Source organism: Lynx canadensis, chromosome E1 (genome assembly GCF_007474595.2).
Source record: "Lynx canadensis isolate LIC74 chromosome E1, mLynCan4.pri.v2, whole genome shotgun sequence".
NCBI classification, from domain to species: Eukaryota; Metazoa; Chordata; class Mammalia; order Carnivora; family Felidae; genus Lynx; species Lynx canadensis.
Window position 1 is genome coordinate 54,251,240 of NC_044316.2, and position 18,359 is coordinate 54,269,598.

The 18,359-nt window shown below is 56.8% G+C and overlaps 1 protein-coding gene across 2 annotated transcripts in view; it reads left to right on the forward strand.

Moving 5' to 3' along the window:
• The window catches only part of TMEM104 (transmembrane protein 104), a 59,525-nt gene that overhangs the window by 29,372 nt on the left and 11,794 nt on the right, over window positions 1–18,359 (forward strand). For both annotated transcript variants that reach the window (XM_030296163.2, XM_030296164.1), the window contains one exon: window positions 11,147–11,240. In XM_030296163.2, coding sequence (XP_030152023.1) covers window positions 11,147–11,240 — 94 coding nt within the window. The remainder of the gene's footprint in view (window positions 1–11,146; window positions 11,241–18,359) is intronic.

Consider the following 18,359-nt stretch of genomic DNA (forward strand, 5'->3'; position numbering starts at 1 on the left):
GACGGGTCAGCCTCCCGGGACATATCCAAAGGCTCCGGTGTGAGAGCACCCTTTCCGTGGTCACGCCGTTCCCCCTGCCAACAGCATCCCCTCCAAACCCGGTTCCCGACCATCTCCCAACGAGGGGCTTGGGCCGAGGCAGGGGACACCTGACCAGGTATGTGGGGCTTGTCCCAATTCCAGAGGCTGGGGCAGGGGATCACGACGCAGTGGTGGAGACAGATGCCTGAGAGCCACGGCATGCCTTCTAGAAAGATGACCGTCCAGTGGCGGTCACAGCACGTGAGTCGTTTCCCGGGGGGTGCACAGCCAGGCCTCCCGGTACTGAGGGAGCCCTGCCGTGGGTCGTGACCTTTCTCTCCCAGGTAGCTCTTTGAACCACACGTCTTCAGCACAGAGTTCAGCAGCCAGGCTCCTCAGTGAGACATCATGCTGCTTGACGATTGAAACTTGGAATGAGTTTCTTGATCTTTGTTTTTCGCCATCTATGGGTTCAGGAGGAGATGCGTTTTTTTTTCCTTCTCTTTCTTTCTTTTGCCTCCCAGAGGGAAAACCGTAAACACAGGTTACAGACCTCAGGTCCCTAACTAAGAATTTCTATTTCATCGAAGCAGGGCAGGGGCTGTTTAGGGCAGAGGGTTCAGAGAAGGACGTTATCTGGGTCCTTTTCTGCATCTGCCTTATTTCCAGTTGCTTTGAGAAAAAAGCCGAAGATTTGGAGCAGGGGACATGGAAATGCTTTCAACTGTCAGTCACAGGCGGCTTTTCACTTGGTGTGTTTGGGGACTAACCCGGAGCAGGAAGTGCCTTGTGAGCACCCTGGCTGTCTCCAGGCTGACAGTACTGGGAACCCAGGGAACAGCGTCACCCAGGCTCCTCAGGTGTTGGCCAGGGGTGGTCCAGGGGTGCTGGGGACAGCCCTGTGTGCCCGCCCTCGGAGCTGGCGTGGAAGGTCCTGTCCCGGAGTGCTCGTCCTTTGCAGCCTGTGTTGTGGCTGTCACTCTCCTGCTGGCCTCCAGCAAGCCATTCCCTGAGCTCTCAGTCCGGAGCTTCTCCTCTGTTCTCTTCCGTGCCGGCCCCAGCATGCCTCTGGGAGGGGGCATGCTGGGCTTGTGACAGCTGGAGCTGTCTGCGTGTGCAGCCTTGGGAGCAGCGCCCCCATCCATGGTTTCTCCTGGAAGTCATTCTCCCAACCCCCCACCCCCATATCGAGACAAATCCTGTTTCCCCAGTATTTCAGCAAAGGTTGTTCAGGTGTGACCTCACTGGCCAGCCTCCTGCTCTGCGGGGAAGGTGCCCCAGAGTCTCCCCGTCTTCTCAGTTGACCAGCAGAGGGACAAGGCTTTCCTCCTGATCCTGGTCTGATCAGCTGCGGTGTCGGTTTGGTTACCTGCCTCTGTCCTGTAGCTCAGGGGCCGCGTGAGGACGCCCTGAAGAGTCTTTACCTTTGGGCCCGTTATTGCCTTTGCTTGGGGCCCGGCATCTTCCAGCAAGTACACACTTGACTTTTGCAGGTATTGCGTGTCTCCACACTCACTCATTCTGAGTGGGGCTGACTTGTTTGATGGGAGTGGACTTGGTTTTCTGCTGCAGGGTGTCGTGAGGTGATAGCCGGAGAAGAGCGTGTGCTCTAGGAACACACACTGTTTTAGAGTCCTTGGGCATCAGCTCTCCATTTTTATTTTCAGGCATTACCTGAGTCTGCAATCTCTCGATCCCTTCTAGGTGAGGGTTTGGGAGGGTGGGGTGGCGCAGGGACAGTAAGATGCAGCACGTTCTGGGGGGGGGGGGGGGGTTGGGCCGACGCGCATCTGTGCTGTGGGTGGCCAGGTGTGCTGAAAGAGGCATCCGGCCTCCAGCTGGCTCCATGACTCGTTCTCCACAGAGTAGTGGTTGGGCGAAGGTTGGCCGCATCCCCATTGTGGTTGGGCTGGTGTCTGAAATGCAGCAGCCCGTCCCAGGAGAGCCCTCTCCCCCAGCGAGGCTCCACAGGTGCTGCTCTGGGCCAGCCCCTCACGGAGCTGGGCCTTCGGAAAGTGGCCGCTCGGAGTTTCACGTGAAAACACCGATCCTTCTGTGGAACCCAGACGCCCTCCTCTAGATGGTGCGTCTCATCGCAGCGTTTTGGCAAGTGAGCTGTGATAATGGTTCCCTGGGCTTGACCACCGGGGCCTCTGCCTGTTGTCAGGCGCTCTCCGTCCTCTGCGTGATGGCTGATCCTTTCTGTCTGGTTCGGAAGAACTTGAACTCCCCCACAGAGGATTTGGACCATTACTAAACTCGGGCACAGGTGATGGAAGTCCATTAGGAGTAGTAGTGACCTGACGTTCTTTGGCTGGAGGTCCTCACTCGGGCTCTGTTTGCAGTCCCCCACCTGGGGTGTCTGGTGGACTGATAAGCGTGGGTGCAATAACACGGTTGGGTGCCGATACTCTTGGGGTCAGATGGCCAGTGCTGATGTTTGTTGAACACCCGTGCACACGTGATGTGCTTTGAGAAGTTCATTAACGCTCCAGGGCCTCAAGGTTAGCCAGGGCAGTGTCAGGATGCGAACACCTGCCCTGCGCACGTGGCCCTGAAACCTGTGGTCCCCCCCGGCGGTCCCTCGCTGACTCCAGGCTCCCCTCCTTTTTGCGGATAAATCTCCAGACATTGTCGTTCAAGTTGAGAAAATAAAAACTCCCAAACCAAAATGTTCACAGCCACTTGAGAAATAAAAATAGAATCCTTGAACATTTCTTCACGCACTTCAAGGACGCCTGGAAAGTTCACTTCCCGTTTAGGGATGGGTTCATGCTGTGTTCTCATTAACCCCAATTAACTCTTAACCCCTAGCACCCTGGAACGAAGACGGCCCTGTAAGCTGGGCGTTCATTTCTTTTATCATTAGAGATAGCCTCCGGGATCAGTCCAGAGCTCCGCCGTGCCCCCAGCGTGGCCCTGCCTTTGCCTGAGCCAGCAGTCCTGAGCCCTGCTCATGCCAACACCACGCCCCTGGTCAGCCCTGCGTGTTGAGGGCAGACCAGGCAGTATGTCACCATTCCCCTTCAAGACTTGTTACTTGTCACTCCTGCCACACTAACAGAGAAATCAAGCCCCCACCCACCTACCCCAAATGCTAGACCAAAAAGGCTCCAGATGGATCAGCTAGTCTTTTATGTTGAAACTCTGGGAGCTTGGGGTCCCCTGGGTGGCTCAGTCGGTTGAGCCTCTGACTCTTGGTTTTGGCTCAGGTCATGATCTCACAGTTCATGGGTTTGAGCCCCGCATCAGGCTCCACACTGACAATGCAGAGCCTGCTTGGGATTCTCTCTCCCCCCACCTCGCTCTCTGCCCCTCCCCCACTCATCCTCCTTCCGTCCCTCTCTATCCCTCCCCCTCTCTAAATAAATGAATGAAACAAACTCCGGGAGCTGATGGGTGAAGTGCAGAGGAAGCTGCTGATACCTGAATCCTCGTGGAAGCTCTATCTCACTGCCCTGTGGGAGCTACAAGCAGATGAGCCCCAAAGACCTCATTTTTTTTATACTAAATATAATTTATTGTCAGACTGGTTTCCATACAACCCCCAGTGCTCATCCCAACAGGTGCCCTCCTCAGTACCCATCACCCACTTTCCCCTCTCCCCCAGCCCCCATTAACCCTCAGTTTGTTCTCAGTATTTAAGTCTCTTATGGTTTGCCTCCCTCCCTCTCTGTAACTTTTTTCCCCCTTCTCCTCCCCCATGGTTCTCTGTTAAGTTTCTTTCTCAGGATCCACATATGATTGAAAACATATGGTAACTGTCTTTCTCTGCCTGACTTATGTCACTCAGCGTAATACCCTCCAGTTCCATCCACGTTGCTGCAAGTGGCCAGATTTCATTCTTTCTCACTGCCAAGTAGCATTCCATTGTATATATAAACCACGTCTTCTTTATCCGTTCGTCAGTTGATGGACATTCAGGCTCTTTCCATAATTTGGCTATTGTTGGCCCTCACTTTTAAAGGAACTAAATAACCCTGCAGGCACTCGGGGAACTGGCCCATCTAGCAGGTCTCCCGGCCTCCACCTTGTCCGTATTTGTAGGAGCCTCAGCCAGGTTGCCCCACCTCCCTCAGCTCCATGGTTCCTCTCGACCCCAGGAGCCAGAGAACACCGCAGAAGCATCACCTTCATGCTTCGCTGGAACTGCTGGCTTCCTTGACCATTTGGCCTTCGTCCCCTCGGGATGCTGCCCCTTTGCTTATGTCTGGGTCAGGGGACAGAGCCCTCCCCGGCCGGATCGACAGTCAGCTGTCTGCTTCTCTGCTAGGTTTCCTCCCCACCCCTTGTCACAGGAGGTAATTGGTGCATCCATCTTTGTCCCGTGGACTTGCTCAGAGGTTCTTAGGACATTTGTTCTGTATGGTGGCCGTCGCTTCAGCACCTTGTTCTCTCCTGTCTTCCCTTTCCCCCCTGAACAACACGCCCTCTCCCCCCACCCCCCGCCCCTGCTCTTGTTTGGAGGGGAGTGAAGTGGACTAGGGGTGCTGTTGAAGTTCACCCAAGTTTAAGTTCCGATCAGAAGCTGCGGTCCGCCGCGCCTCTTCCCAGCAGGAGAAGAAGTGACAGCAAACAGGATGTGGGGCTTTAATTTTGTTTTGTAAGAGAAGGACTGGTGAGTAGCCATCTGTGACAGGCAACTCTGAGTCTGCAGTCTCCCAGAGGTGGGCAGGGAATGAGTCGTTTCCTCGACGACCTTTAGGTTTCTGGCATAGGTTTCTTCTCGGATGTTACCCCTTCTGAGGGGCCAGGCAGATTCACAGAGTGGTCACAGCCCCCTGGGATCCGAGCCCCTTCATTGCTGGGGTCCAGGGAGGTGTGGCTGACGGAGGGCAGCCGAGAGCCCTAGGCTCTTCTCAGAGGGGCCTTTTCTCCTTGTTAGGGCTGAATATCCTTCTCTTTTGAAACCAGTGGGTACTCTCAGAGCAAACACTGTTTTAATTTGCTCTTCCTAAATCAGAGTATGTTGATTTCACAGCTCTTTGGGGAAGATAATTTTTTTTTTCCCTGACACCGTAAACCGCTCTCAGGCAGAGGGGGGTTACTTGCCCGCCCGTGCGCCGTGCACTCTGCTCAGATGCTGCCAGTGGCAGGAGGGACCGGTGGAGGGTACAAGGCAAGTCAGCAAGGCTGGGGTTGCCTCTTCTTCCACTGCAAGGTAACACCTGTCCACCAGCCGCCGCCTCCTCCAAATTCACCATATTCTGCAGATGCTCACTGGGCATCTCACGTGTGCCAAGCCTTCCTAGGTATTGGGGCGAACAGGGACACAGTCCTTGCCATCATGGTGCTGGTACTCTGCCGGGGATGGGGGCGATGTGTGCACAAAATCAACCCATGAGAAAGGAGAAACTCAGAACCTACCAGAATTCGGTAATGTGGTACTGACTGTGCATTTGGTAATCCAGGCAAGGGCCCCAGGGAGGAGGAACTTGTGGAGGAGACTGGCCCCCCAGCAGAGCTTCGAAGGTGATGGGAGTGAGGGAGGTGGAAAGGGGAGTTCTGTGCCAGCAGGTGGAATCACGAGGGTAAAGGCATGAGGCTGAGTAGTGTGATGTGGGGATAGGAGGTGCTGGAAAGACAGCCCAACAGGATGCGGCGTGCAGGGATCGCAGCGGTTGGGGGGGACAGGGTCAGGAGACTTCCGCTCCTCACCCCCCCCCACCCCCACCGCTTTCATACTGTCTGCACACCTCCCTGGTCCCTCAGCCCCCTCATCGCTAAAATGAGGCATCGTCACCTGCCTGGTGACCTCACGGATGGCCGGGAACAGGACACGAGACCGCACGTGTGAGCACTTTGTTTTTTGCTGTTGTTTTTTTAATGTTTATTTTTGAGAGAGAGAGAGAGAGAACGCAAGCAGGGGAGGGGGCGGAGAGAAAGAGAGAGGAACAGAGGATCAGAAGCAGGCTCTGCGCTGACAGAAGAGAGCCCAACGTGGAGCTCGAACTCACGAACCGCGAGATCCTGACCTGAGCCGAAGTCTGAAGCTTAACCGACTGAGCCACCCAGGCGCCCCCACGTGCGAGCACACTTTGCAAAGCGCCACGAACCTGCGGCATCAGGGAGTGACATCTCACAGGGCAGTGCGGACATGAGGCAGCGGTTGACGGGACAGAACACGGCAACCAGATGCAGGAATGGGCTTTTGAGTGGAACCAGCAGCAGCTTCCAACATCCACGTGGTTTCCCTGACCAGCTAACCCTGCAGAGGATTTGGGCCCGGGGAGATGGCAATCAGGCTGCCGTGCTTTTGTGCTCCTGCACCGACGCACCCACTCCTGCCTCCCCGTCCCATACACTTGGCAAAGGACATGACCTGCAGCCAGTCCTGGGCTCGTTCTGTGGGCAAAACAAGGTGGAGTTGTGTCAGGGGAGCCTTTCCTCTGTGAGTGGGTTGTGGAGTTAGAACTCAAGACAGCAGAGGCAGGCGGTGAGTGTGGCTCAGCCTCGGCCGCTCCGACTCGAGGGTTTCTGAGGCAAAGACCCGCTGTCTTGAGTGGCGGGTGTTTTCTCCCATTCCGTGGCTGAGGCCTGGCTGCTCAGATAGCTCCGAACCACTCCCAGCAGGACGGTGGCGGCCTGAGGTAGCGGGTAGCCTTCAGTTCCCGGACGCCAGCCAGCTCGTGCGGGCATGAGCATCTGGGCTTCGGGGACTCAGCAGAGCCACCGTCCTGTGCTGGGAATCCCTAAGTGCAGCCCACACCAGCCTTTCCCACGTCCCTCAGACTGTTTTGTTTTTTTTTTTTTTTTAATTTTTTTTTCAACGTTTATTTATTTTTGGGACAGAGAGAGACAGAGCATGAACGGGGGAGGGGCAGAGAGAGAGGGAGACACAGAATCGGAAACAGGCTCCAGGCTCTGAGCCATCAGCCCAGAGCCCGACGCGGGGCTCGAACTCACGGACCGCGAGATCGTGACCTGGCTGAAGTCGGACGCTTAACCGACTGCGCCACCCAGGCGCCCCCCTCAGACTGGTTTTAAGGAGGGGATTCCCTTCCCGCCTCTCGCAGGCCGAGGGCTGGGTCTCTATTCCCTGGTCCTTGGGTCTCATTTCTGGAGGAAATGTGCCGCCTCCTGCCAGCCCGGTCCTCTGGGGTGTGCACAGTCGGGTCAGCCCTCCTGTGGGGGGCACCGTGCCCAGCACTGTGGGAACGTGGATGTGCAGGAGCGGCAGCTGCTACCCTGGCGGAGCCAGAGAGGACCCCTGGGGGAGGAGGCATGGCTGATTCCAGGGAGGGGAAGCGGAAGACAACAGCTGGGAGCAGGAGTGGACTTTGGACTGGGACCAGGAGTAGAACTTTGGCCAGCAGAAGCGGAGCTTGCCGAGCAAAGGCCCGACGGCTGGAGGCTCTGGGCACGTCAGAGACTCGCAGTGCAGCCTGGGACTGCTGGCTAATAGGTTCTGGGGGCAGTGTCTTCAGAGACAAGGTTGAAAAAGATGGCCGGAGCCAGATCATGGGCCACTGGACTTTGTCATCTCCAAAATGACAAGCCCTTGAGAATTGCACAAGAAAGATGCAGGTGTGGCTGGGGCTGAGTGTGGGAGATGACACTGGCACCAGCTGGCTCTGGGCCCAGGAGGGAGAGGACAGGGTCAGAAGGATGGGGCAGATTCCCCGAGGGATCGTCCTGAACTCTCCCCAGCCCTTTGCCTACCTGATTCCTCTTACTTTAGGTATCGTTTTTGTCTGCGACGTTCACCTTGGTGCCCCCACCACAGCCCCACCCACACAAGATCAGGAGCCCGTGCTGTATGCTCCGCTTCCCCTCCAGGATGGTGACAAATACATTTCTGTGGTTTTAAGCCACCAAATTACAGTAGTCACGAGGCACTAGCACAGAGTAAGGAAGGAGTGAGGGGTTGTTGGAAGTTTGGAGCTGGCACAACTGGAGGTGAGTGATGTGCTTAACCTATATGGGGGACACAGAAGGGAGGCAGCCGTGTTACCTTTGGAGTGCCACCAGGACACTGGAAGAGCCACGCCCAAACATTGCTGGGGCTTCATTAGCAGCGTGAACTGCCTTGCGTCCATCAAGACTGGCAAGGTTGCCGTGGGGCCTTAGGTGCACATTTAAACTCACCGACCAAGAAGAGACCCGAGCGGCCCCCATTGCACCCTCTCAGGTCTGTCTCAGACCTTTTTTCCCAGTGGCCAGTTTGAAGATTTAGTTAGAAACCAGAGAATGGTTCTTTATTTTTTCTTTTTACAAAACGCATCTGTCTGCAGCAGTTGGTGTCTCTGCCTCCTGTGATGAGTCGGGCTCGGAGAGTCCTTGAACAGAGTCTGAGTTTGAACTGATCAATGGCATTTGGGGGTTGGACACTTGCTCAGGAGCCAGCTAATTCATAATGTCATGTGGGCTAGACGAGAAGACCCAAGAGGATAGGCTGTCTTTTGGCTTTTTATCTCTTCTTTTTGAAAAAGGAAAGGGAAAACAGAAGGTGCCACGCTTGGCTGTTCAGCATTCAGAGATGAACTCTGTCCCCGCTAGACCATGGGAACACGGGGGCTGTTTCTCCTCCCACGCCCCCTTTCTTCCCAGAGACCGGGCAGCCTCACGGCGGTGTCCTTTCCGGCTCTGGATGCCGGCCCCTGCGGGCGCCGAGTCTGGCTCTAACTAATTTGCAGAGGACACCTGTTCCTTAATTAGCCCAGCCTGTGCTGTGTGTCTCGTCTCCCCCCCCCCCCCCCGACGCGTGAGCTCGCCGCCACTCGAGGGCTGCTGTGTGGCGGTCCGTGCGCTTTTGCCCTGTGCTTCCCGAGCGACGCCGTCAGTCTGTGCTCCTGAGCGCTGGAGGAAACCACATCCCAGCCGCCGTCCCCGCCGTGGGTGTCGCAGCTGTTGACCGGGTCTTCCAGAAGAAACCCTCGCTGCCAGTCCCCACTGCGGTCCCTAGGACCGGATGTGGGAGTGCCAGGCAGGTGTGGACCCTCATTCCACGCCCGTCTAGACTCCCGTTCCCCATCACGCAGATGGCACCTCGCACACACTTCCTACTCGACCTTTTTTGGGACGTGGCTGTCTGCTTAATGTGTTTAACTAGAGGGAAGCTCTCAAGTGGGCTGGGATCCCACCCTGCAGGGTGTTGTTAAACCTTGTCCTCATGCAGAAAGTGGATGGTGGTAGACAGCTGCCGGGGAGGGGGCTCTAGCATCTGGGGAGGAACCTGTGCAGGCTGCAGTAGCAAGATTCCCTGCCCGTCGTCGTGGGGGCTGGTTCTCCTGCACTGCCCCGCCCCCCGGCTTTACGTAGCAGAGCCCTCTAAAAGCCATTCCTTAGGCTTCAAAGATGAGATCTGGCCTCCCACGTAGGCCCCCCCCCTCCCCGCCGCCGGCACCCTGAGAAAACATCCAGCGTGTCCAGTGGGCATCACAGGTCAGAGGTGGAGTGCCCACGCCTGCCTGGATGTGCCAGGAGTCCAGTTTGGGGCAGGTCATGGTTATTTGGAGACATTTGTGGCAAGTGGCTTTGCCGATAATTCCTCAAGACTCTCCCTCTCAGCCTTCAAAAAAGAAATTCTGTTGAAGTTTCCCTAAAGTGGTTATTTTCCAAAACGCCGGGCTGATGCTGCTGCAAAAGCCGGCTTGCTCTGCGGGGCTGGTGATTCTGCCTCACTGAGTCCTGGCCTGCAGGGGACATCGCCCCCCACCCCGCCGTGTTCCCCCCTCTCTGCTCCTCCCCCCCAGCACCCCTAGCCTAATGGCAATGCTTCGCCTCCTCCCGACAGAAGCAGAGCTGGCTGCAGGCCCCCAGCAGAAAGCCCTTTCCAGAAGTCTCCCAGCCCTGGAGCCCTCCTGGAGGCCTTGTTCCCCAGCTAATTAGAGCCTTCTCCTTAAGCACTACTTTAGTCTTTGGTGTCATTCATTCTCACAGTGATAATGGACTTGGATAAGAGGTCACAGCTTCTCCCACATCCTGCCCTCCTTGGGGTTGGGGGTGGGGGAGGGACGGGCACAGCCCCCCTCCCGCCAGCGCCCGCCTGCCTGTCACCCTGTCACGGGGGAGCCAGGGAGCCGGGGACTGGCCGCCAGGCTGAGCAGCTGTGATATCTTCACCCAGATCACAGGGCCAGAGCCTGACTCCCCAAAGCGGGCCCTGCTCCCCACATTCGGGCCTCTGCCGCCTGCCGCACCTCTGGCGAGTGTCATTAGCATTAACGTGATAAAATGGCGCAGTGTAAATGTTAATAAGGTCTGATGCCTCTGCTGCTTCCGAAGTGGCAGATTGGAAATGGTCCCATCATCATAACTCCAACCAGCAGCTTTTAATTCTCTGCTCCCCGAGCATCCAATTTGGCAGGAAATCCTAACCTTCCCTCAGCCCCCAGCCCAGCTCTGCTGTGCCAGGTTTTACCCCCATTTTCTTTTGCACAGAGTGTTCAGATTTCCCCCAGACTGGTTTTCTAAGACAGAGCTTGATTTCTTTTTTTTCTTAATTTCTTTTCCCTGTTCTCCAAAGGGAAAGAGAACTGAGCCCCACACTCATCTCCCAGTTTTCCTGGCTGTGGCCCATTCTCTTCTTGGTCCAGGACGTTCCTCTGAGAGATTTGCCCTGGAAGCCACTGGCTCTGGCTCTCCAGGTTTTCCCTTCTCTTTAAGTTATAAACATTGCTGATTAACGACATCCTGATGACTTCTTTCCTCTGAAGCCTTCAGAACGGTGTTGTCTCCACAGCGCTGTGTTGTCAGGGCCCCTGTGTCCCATCCTCCCCAGTCCTTTCTTTCCAGTAGACTCTGGGGGCCTGAGGCACACCTGGGCTTCCTTTCAGATCTTCATCTCCCTGTCATCTCACACCGAATTGGTTTTCGTGCCCAGCTGTGTGCCTGGTCCAGGAACCCTCAGCGTTTGTTGAAGAGAAGTAGCCGACAGTGTCCCTGGGTTGTCGCCTGGGGCTAGCCCAGAAGGTAGTCTCTGGACGGGAGGCATGAGGAACGGCTGACGGCAGGGCTCTGGATTTCTGTTGCACCCAGGGGAATGCACCACGTGATGCTGTTTGCCACCAGGGAGCCTCGTGGGTCCAGGTGCCCACCGCGGGCAGAGGCTGCGTGGGTGGCGTGTCCTTCCCACACGTGCACCCAGCCCCTTCACCCCCTCATGCTAGTTTTTGTCATTACAGGCTGTCTTCACTCTTCTCCTTGGACCCTTCACCTTCTTTGACGTCCAGAAGACCAAGTACCTGCAGATCCTGACCTCCCTGATGAGATGGGTTGGTGAGTGAGAAACGTCTCGAGTCTGTCCTTTCTCCCCTTGCCCTTCCCTTACCCGTTCCGAGCGTGTGTGAGCCCTCGCGGCATAGCTGGAATGTGGCAGGGGTTCCTTGGGCTCTTAAAGGCCAAGAGGATGCAGGGACTCTGCCCACCTTTTCAGTAGTGTGGAAATACAGTACCGACTTCAGGATCACATAGTGGGGACAGAGCCAGAGCTAAGCCCAGCCTTTTTCACACACCCACGTGCACCGCCCCCCCCCCCCCCCCCACCAAAACCCACAGGCTGGGCCAAGGCTCCTACACTCCCGGGTCTGTCTCTGCTCCCTCAGGCCACAAGAGCGGCACTGCTCTGCCTTCTCGTGGGTGCACCGTGTGGCAGTCAAAAACCCAGTGGGCTGTGGCAGCCACCTCCACATTCCTGGCCATCAGGGCCTGAAAAGACACCTTATCCATGATGCCTTTTGACTGATGCCCTGCTGAACAAGAGCACCACTGTCCCCAGGGGTAGTTTGGGGGTCTCTACCCACTAAAGCAGGTTTGTGGTTGGGAGCTCATTCATTCCGCCGCACCATTCTGGAAGGTCCACGCTGCTGAGCCCCTTAGACCCAGGACCGGAGGGTGTGGGGTCCCTGCAGCCCCTGTTGGCGGGCACATGCTCCAGGATCATTTGTATTCCTGGTTTGGGCTAAAAGCATAGAACACTGTTGCTGTTGTGATGGAGAGGCCTGGCAGAGTGAGCCCGCCCACCTCCAGCACCTCACCTGCCCAGGCACAGAGGTCCCCGAGGACCCCGGGGTCGGGTCCCCTCCCTCCCGACTCTCTTCTCTACTTCCTCTGCCGCTGCCTCTGCTCCCTCACCCAGCATCAGGACTCAGGGTGCACCTTGTTTCTCATGCCATGCCAGCACTCGATTAGATCGTGACGAGCACGGAGCAGCTTCCGATAACAGTGATTTCTGGCAATTCTGGCGCATCCGATCTTCTGGTTCCGCCTCCTCTACTCGGGATTACAGGATCCCAACGTGAGGAGCCACCGCGTCATAGGGGTCTTGGTATCTCCGTGGGAAGGGACCATGGCAGGCATCCAGCACAGGCCCCTGCTCCCCCAAGGGCAGGCTCCACGAGCGTGCACACAGAGTGACCTCTTGCCCAGGAGCTCCTGGTGAGGAAGGCCCCTGCTCCACTCTGAAGGGATGGTGGTCAGCACTGGGAAGTCCTGCCTTGAGCCCAGTGCAGCAGCCTGTAACTTCTTTCCACCTCGGTCTTTCCTTGCAAGGAATTGAGAGCAGGACTGATCACTGCTGTGTGAACTTTGAGGCCTCTGTAACATGATAAACCTGTCTTTCATCACCCAGCCAAGTGCCGGGAGCAGGAGGGCACTTGTCCAATCCCTGGATGGGGCAGGCTTCCTTACCTACCCCGCTCAGCCGGTCCAGTCCTATACGCACCTGTGCAGTGCTGTTTGCAAATGTTATTCACACATCTCAAAGCCCTGGGTTAAAGTAACAAGACCACCTGGGGGAAAATGAGAACTCATTACTTAGAACATGAGGATCGCGCTGGCCCCAAGGGTATGGTGCTAGAATTGAGCCCTTTTGGGTGCCAGGAGGCTTCCCAAAGTTGGGATCAGCCGGGATCACAGCCACTGCTCTCCACCCTTCTTCTTACAAGTCTGCTTCTAGGAAGTAGGTGAAAGCCCCAGTGACCTGCAGAAGGAAAAGTTCTCTCAGCAAAGCAGTACTCAGAGGAAAGTATTCCTCTTCTCTTCCTGGCCCTCCTCTGCTTCCTACAGGCAGGTCCCAAGGTCCTGAAAGTCTTGCCCCTCCCCCACTTAGGATTGGCTGTCCTTGACCTGCTGCATCGACAGCCACGGGGGAGGGTAGAGGCAGGGCAGAGAGAGGTGGAAGGACTCCTCGCTTTAGCCACCATGATGGATCCCCGTGTCAGCCCACAAGAGAGCTACCCAGATAGTGACAGTTCATAGCTTCCGAAACACCCCTGAGCCTGTTGAGCGTGACCAAGTCCTTCCTGCGTCTGGTGAGCAATACATTCATTAAAAGGAAGGAGATGGTCAAGAGCGGGAGGAGGAGGCTGACAGGAAATAAAGAGTGATTGTCCGTGTGCAGGATATGAGACATCCCCCAGACCTGAGACCTGGCCCGCGCTCGGCTCCCACCTGCAGAGAAAGCACTGAGTTTCTGTTGCCAGCAGGGCCCCCGGGACCTCAAAAGCCTCTCAGAGCAGCCCTTCCCCCTTCCATTCTGCTGTTCGAGCCCTCTCCTCCCCAGAACCAGGTTCACAGAGTGCAATCAGTGGCTCAGATTGCTTTAGAACACTGCTCTGTTCCCCTCCCCACCCACCCCACCCACCATGGCTGGCTGTCCTGCCCCCTCGTGACACCGTTTTGCAGAGCAAGGTGGTGGTCTCCCTGGGCCGGGGTGGGGGGGGGAGGGGTGGGGGGGGGGAGGGGTGGGGAGGAGTGCTTGTCAGCAGAGAGGGCCTGTGGGAGAGACCGGCATGTGAAGGTCCTCCACACTCACGTGTTTGCATGGTGACATTGTTGTCAATGCAAGTCGTTTGTCTCTTCTCTCCCTTCGATCCAAGAGATAATCAGATGGCACTGGCCTCTCTGCAGACCTGTGCTCGAGCGCTCCGGGTGACTGCGCAGACAGTCCTTTTACTTCCTGAGAGCGTCAGACCCCTGCACTTAGAAAGCAAACCTCTGTGTGACACAGAACCCTCTGAAGTGAAAGAATTGCCCAGTTAGGTCAACTCTAAATTGTAGCCAAGCCTAGGTTTTGATTCCCAGCTGGGGGCGTGGGAGCCACCAGGGCCCTTTCCTCCGTGGATCTGGTGGGAGGTGTTTCCTTCGTCATGGCCCCGGGCACCCACACAGCATCAGGAGCCGAGGCAGGGGACAGAATCCCAGGGAGCTGCCCAGGACCAGCGGACAGGCAGCCTCTACTGCGGGGAGGGCGGGTTCTGCCCACTGAGCATTTGCAAGGGGGCCAGGCTCACCCCAGGTGATTTTTCTAGCACTCTAACAGCACCAAACCCCCGTTTGTCCCCGCAAGTCTGCGTCAAGTTTCAGTTTGCAATGAACTCCTTTACATCTTGCTTCTGAGAAGCAGCTGTGTGGCCGTGTCCCCCCATGACCCTCCCTCCTTTCCCACACTCCCGCACACCCTGCCCCTTCCCTCTCCCCAGATTAGGGCCCAGACGGTCCAAGAGAGCCGAGCGGGAGCGCAGGGTGGCAATAAGCCGACTTGGGTTCTAGGAAGACAAAAGGGAAGAATGAGCACCAAAGGGACCGGAAAATCATAAATAAATGTGCTGAGCCGGAAACTTTCTTGAGCTTAATTAGGAATTTGTTCTGCCATCTGTTGAAATGAGGCTGGGGAAGACTGCAGGAGCCCCGCCCCGAGCAGGGCCCCCAGAGCTCAGGACCGGCTGAGAAGCCTTTAGGCTGGTTCCTCGAGGCCTTCCTCCACACTGTCCTCCAGTTCATCAGCCCCGGATGCCTCTCGTGCCGCCAGAAAAGGGCTTAAAGGGTTGGATGGCCTTTGCAAGTAGCCACTTGTCCCGGAAAATGTCACAGCATATATGACAAGTGCCAGTGTTGATTCATCTCTTTTCCTCCCCAAATAAATTCTGGGGAGACCAGGCTGGTCAGTTTGGGAGATCTGGGTCACAGGTGCCTCTGAAGGTCTCCAGTTGCCATCCGGCAAGTGAAACTGTTCAGGCCTCCATGGACTTCCTGACCCCCCTTTGCTGTCCGGCCACCTGCCCCAGGGCTGCGGCTTCAGATCAGTGGCAGGCTCGGGAGCCCAGAGCTTCAGCTCTGGTCCCTCCTCCCATTGTTCCCTTCAACTTCGTCCCGGGGTGCACCAACGGCCCAGGCCTGCCTCAGCCAGCCTCCTTGTCTGGCCATGGCCAAGGCAGGGCTCAGCCCTGAAGATAAGATGGGATCTGGGATCGTGTGGAAAGGGCTGTCAGCACAGTGCCTGGCCCTGGGTCAGCATTCATGTATTAGCCACGGTGTGCAGGCCTGCTGTCATCATCTGTGGTGGCCCTGGGATCAGGGACATGGCCCCAGCCACCTCCAGAATGAGCTGTGGCTCTGGCAGTGAGATCTTGAAGCACTGCCATTTGGCTCTGTCAGCCCCCCCACCCCCACCCCAGCGCCGGTCCCCCGTGCACCCTGGCAGCCCCACCAGCCCTCACCCTCACCACCTTCAAGGAAGCTTGAGCCTGAGAAAAAGGAGCGGCAGGCACATCTCACAGAATGGCCCGGGGCTTCCTCTTTAGGTCCTGACTCTCACTCTGTCAGGGGTCAGTAGCCCGGGGACACTTGGCAGAGATACAGCCGGAAGTGCTGTCCCACAGACCCAGGAGCTGGGGCCTCAGAGTCTGAGCCCTAAGCCACTAAGCAAATGACTAGACTGTCCCCACCTGGGACGCCTGGCAGGGAGCTCTTCAGCTGGAGGGGCCGAGGCAGCATCATTACTTTAACCCCCATTACCAGCTTCCGCCGCGGGCGCCTCCCCATTGGGGACACACACAGCTGGCTCAGCCTGGGGTGCCCCATTTGGTGTTATTAAAAACCCGATTCTTTCTAATAAAGCACAACAGCCCTCCTCGGTCTGGGCTGGCGAGGACCCACAGGGCTCCTTCCTCTGATTGTGTATTCAGAACAACGCCGTGCGTATTGCGCCCGTCTCTGTGCTCCCCTCAAAGTGGGTCAGGCGCCAGCCTCTCCGAGCGTCTGTGGGCAAACTCAAACCTCACGAAGCTCCTCAGCCCAGCGTTCCCTGCCTCCCCCCAGCAGGTGCCCCAGATTTGTCTTCAGACCGAGCCAGCAGGGAGAGGTGGGACTCGGCAGTGGTGGCCCGAGAAGCAGAAGGTCCCCAGGAGGAGACCGTCACCGGGGAACATAAGGGCTCCGCTTTCAACCTGTCCCCCAGATTATCTGTGGCCGCTCGGCTGACCCCCCTGCAGATCCATGACTGATTCAGCTGAGTGTCTGTTGGTGGGACCGCCCTGATCTGTCACCGCCGGCAGCCAGGGGTCTTCTCTGCCTGGGCCATCTGTTCCCCACATCCTGTTTGCTCAACATGCCAGTTTGGTGTGTGAATTCCTCCACAGCCGCTCACTGCTGTCCCCCGACTAGTGCTTCTCAAAGGTGCAGGAGGGACCCCCTCCCAAAATGAAGGCAGCATATCGGCCCCCTTTGAGCAGCCGGCCAGCTTCGGCCTTCGGCAGCGTCTCGTGCTGCTGTCGGCCTGTGCTCCCTGCCTACCCTCTCTGGGCCACTGTCCAGGGCTTTCCTGGGCCATCAAGTATGTGGCTTCCCCTTGTGCCTCAGCCAGTGGAGGGAGTCCAGGAAAACTTTATGTGTTTCATTTTGGTCTTCATCCTCGGTTTTCTAAAAGTTCTCTCTGCAAACGCCGAGGTCAGTTTCAAGGAAAGGAAGCTGGAGTTTCTGTCTTACTGCTCTCGGGGCAGGGTGGGCACCCAGTGAAAGTTTGCTGGAAAGCCAACCCCACGCCACCAAATCACCCCTTTCATTAACAGGACTGACCCAAGAGCCCTGCTGGGCCCTGAGCAAAGGCCACCACACGCGTCCTCCCCTCCCCCACTCCTGTGGGCAGCCTTTCCTGCCAACAGCTCTGCTCTGCTTGTGGCTGAGACGCGCACTGACCGGGCCATCATCCGAACCCAGGAGGTCGCAGGCCAGCTGCCTGGACACTGGCAAGGGGAGGGAGGTAAGGCCCAGCTTGTGATGAGCAGGGTGAGGTCTCTGACCAGTGACAGCGGCTGCAGGTGTGGGACTGCTCAGAACTGGGCTTCACACAGGCCAGAGTGAACCTCGGTCATGCGTCACAGGCAGCCCTAGGTGTCTCAGAGCTAGTGGGGCTCCTGGATTTACATCCAGACCCAGGGAACCACGCACCCCGTGCGCACGGCCTCTCCTAGTTTTCTCCATTCTCTTTTTCTCCATCCTGGTTTGTCTGTGCATCTAGCTGCTGGTGAGGAGACGCCTCGGTCGGCTCAGGCTGCCATAGCCCAATACTACAGGCTGGGAGGCCTGAACAGTAGAGATTTATTTTCTTGGTTCTGGGGGCTAGAAACCCAAGATCAAGGGGCTGGCAGAGTTGGTTTACGGTGAGAACTCTCTTCTGGCGTGTAGACGGCCACCTTTCTACTGTTCCTCGTGGAGGCTTCTCTCTGTGGGCAGGGAGAGAGCTCTGGCATCTCTTGCGCCTCTTAGAAGAATGCTGGTCCCGTCAGATGAGAGCCCACCCTTATGACCCCATTTAACCTTTGTTACCTCCTTAGAGGCCCCATCTCCAAGCTATCTCCTTGGGGGTCAGGGCTTCCACATAGCAGTTGGAGGGGGAGATAATTCAGGCCACAATAAGAGGAGAGGACTGAACGGCCTTCAGGAAAGGTGACAGTGCCGAAGTTTTATGTTTGCAATCTCGGAAGGAGATTAGTCGGCTAGTAGCCAGAGGCCCCACGGTCTCGCTGTCCCAGCCATTACGAACTGAGCTTGCTCTGACAACGTAAGGATGAAAAATTGAGATGCTTGTCTCCCGGCCGCCACTTGCTGTGCTGGGAGGGTGTGGAAAGGGGAAGGATGGAAAGGCCAGAACTCTTGATTTCGTACTTGAGACCTGATAGCTTTAGAGACTCAAATGCCTGCTCTTTGCCCAGGGCCCCCTCCTCATGGCACACTTGGAAAGAGGGACTGACCCTGCTCTGAGTTCTTTGTGGTAAATAATTCAGCCACAGAGTAGAGCCTCAGTCCTGTAAGTTAGTCACCCAGGCGTCCTCTTCTGCTTCCGTGATGATGACGATGACAATGACCATGAGGACAACAGAGCTGGAGTCCCCCAGAGGGCACAGGGGCTGGCTCAGCATGGGAACATAGATCAGCTCTGAATTCCCTCCCTTCGGTGGAAACACAGGTGACTCTGTGTGAGTTACCGCAGGCAAGGCCAGTAATCACAGAATGTCTTGTGACCTAAGATAAAATCTGACCCAGGCCCTAGACGTTTGTGGACAAGCACATCCGTGCAAGCAGCTTCTCATTTTTCCCCAAGGGAACCCCTCCCAGCCA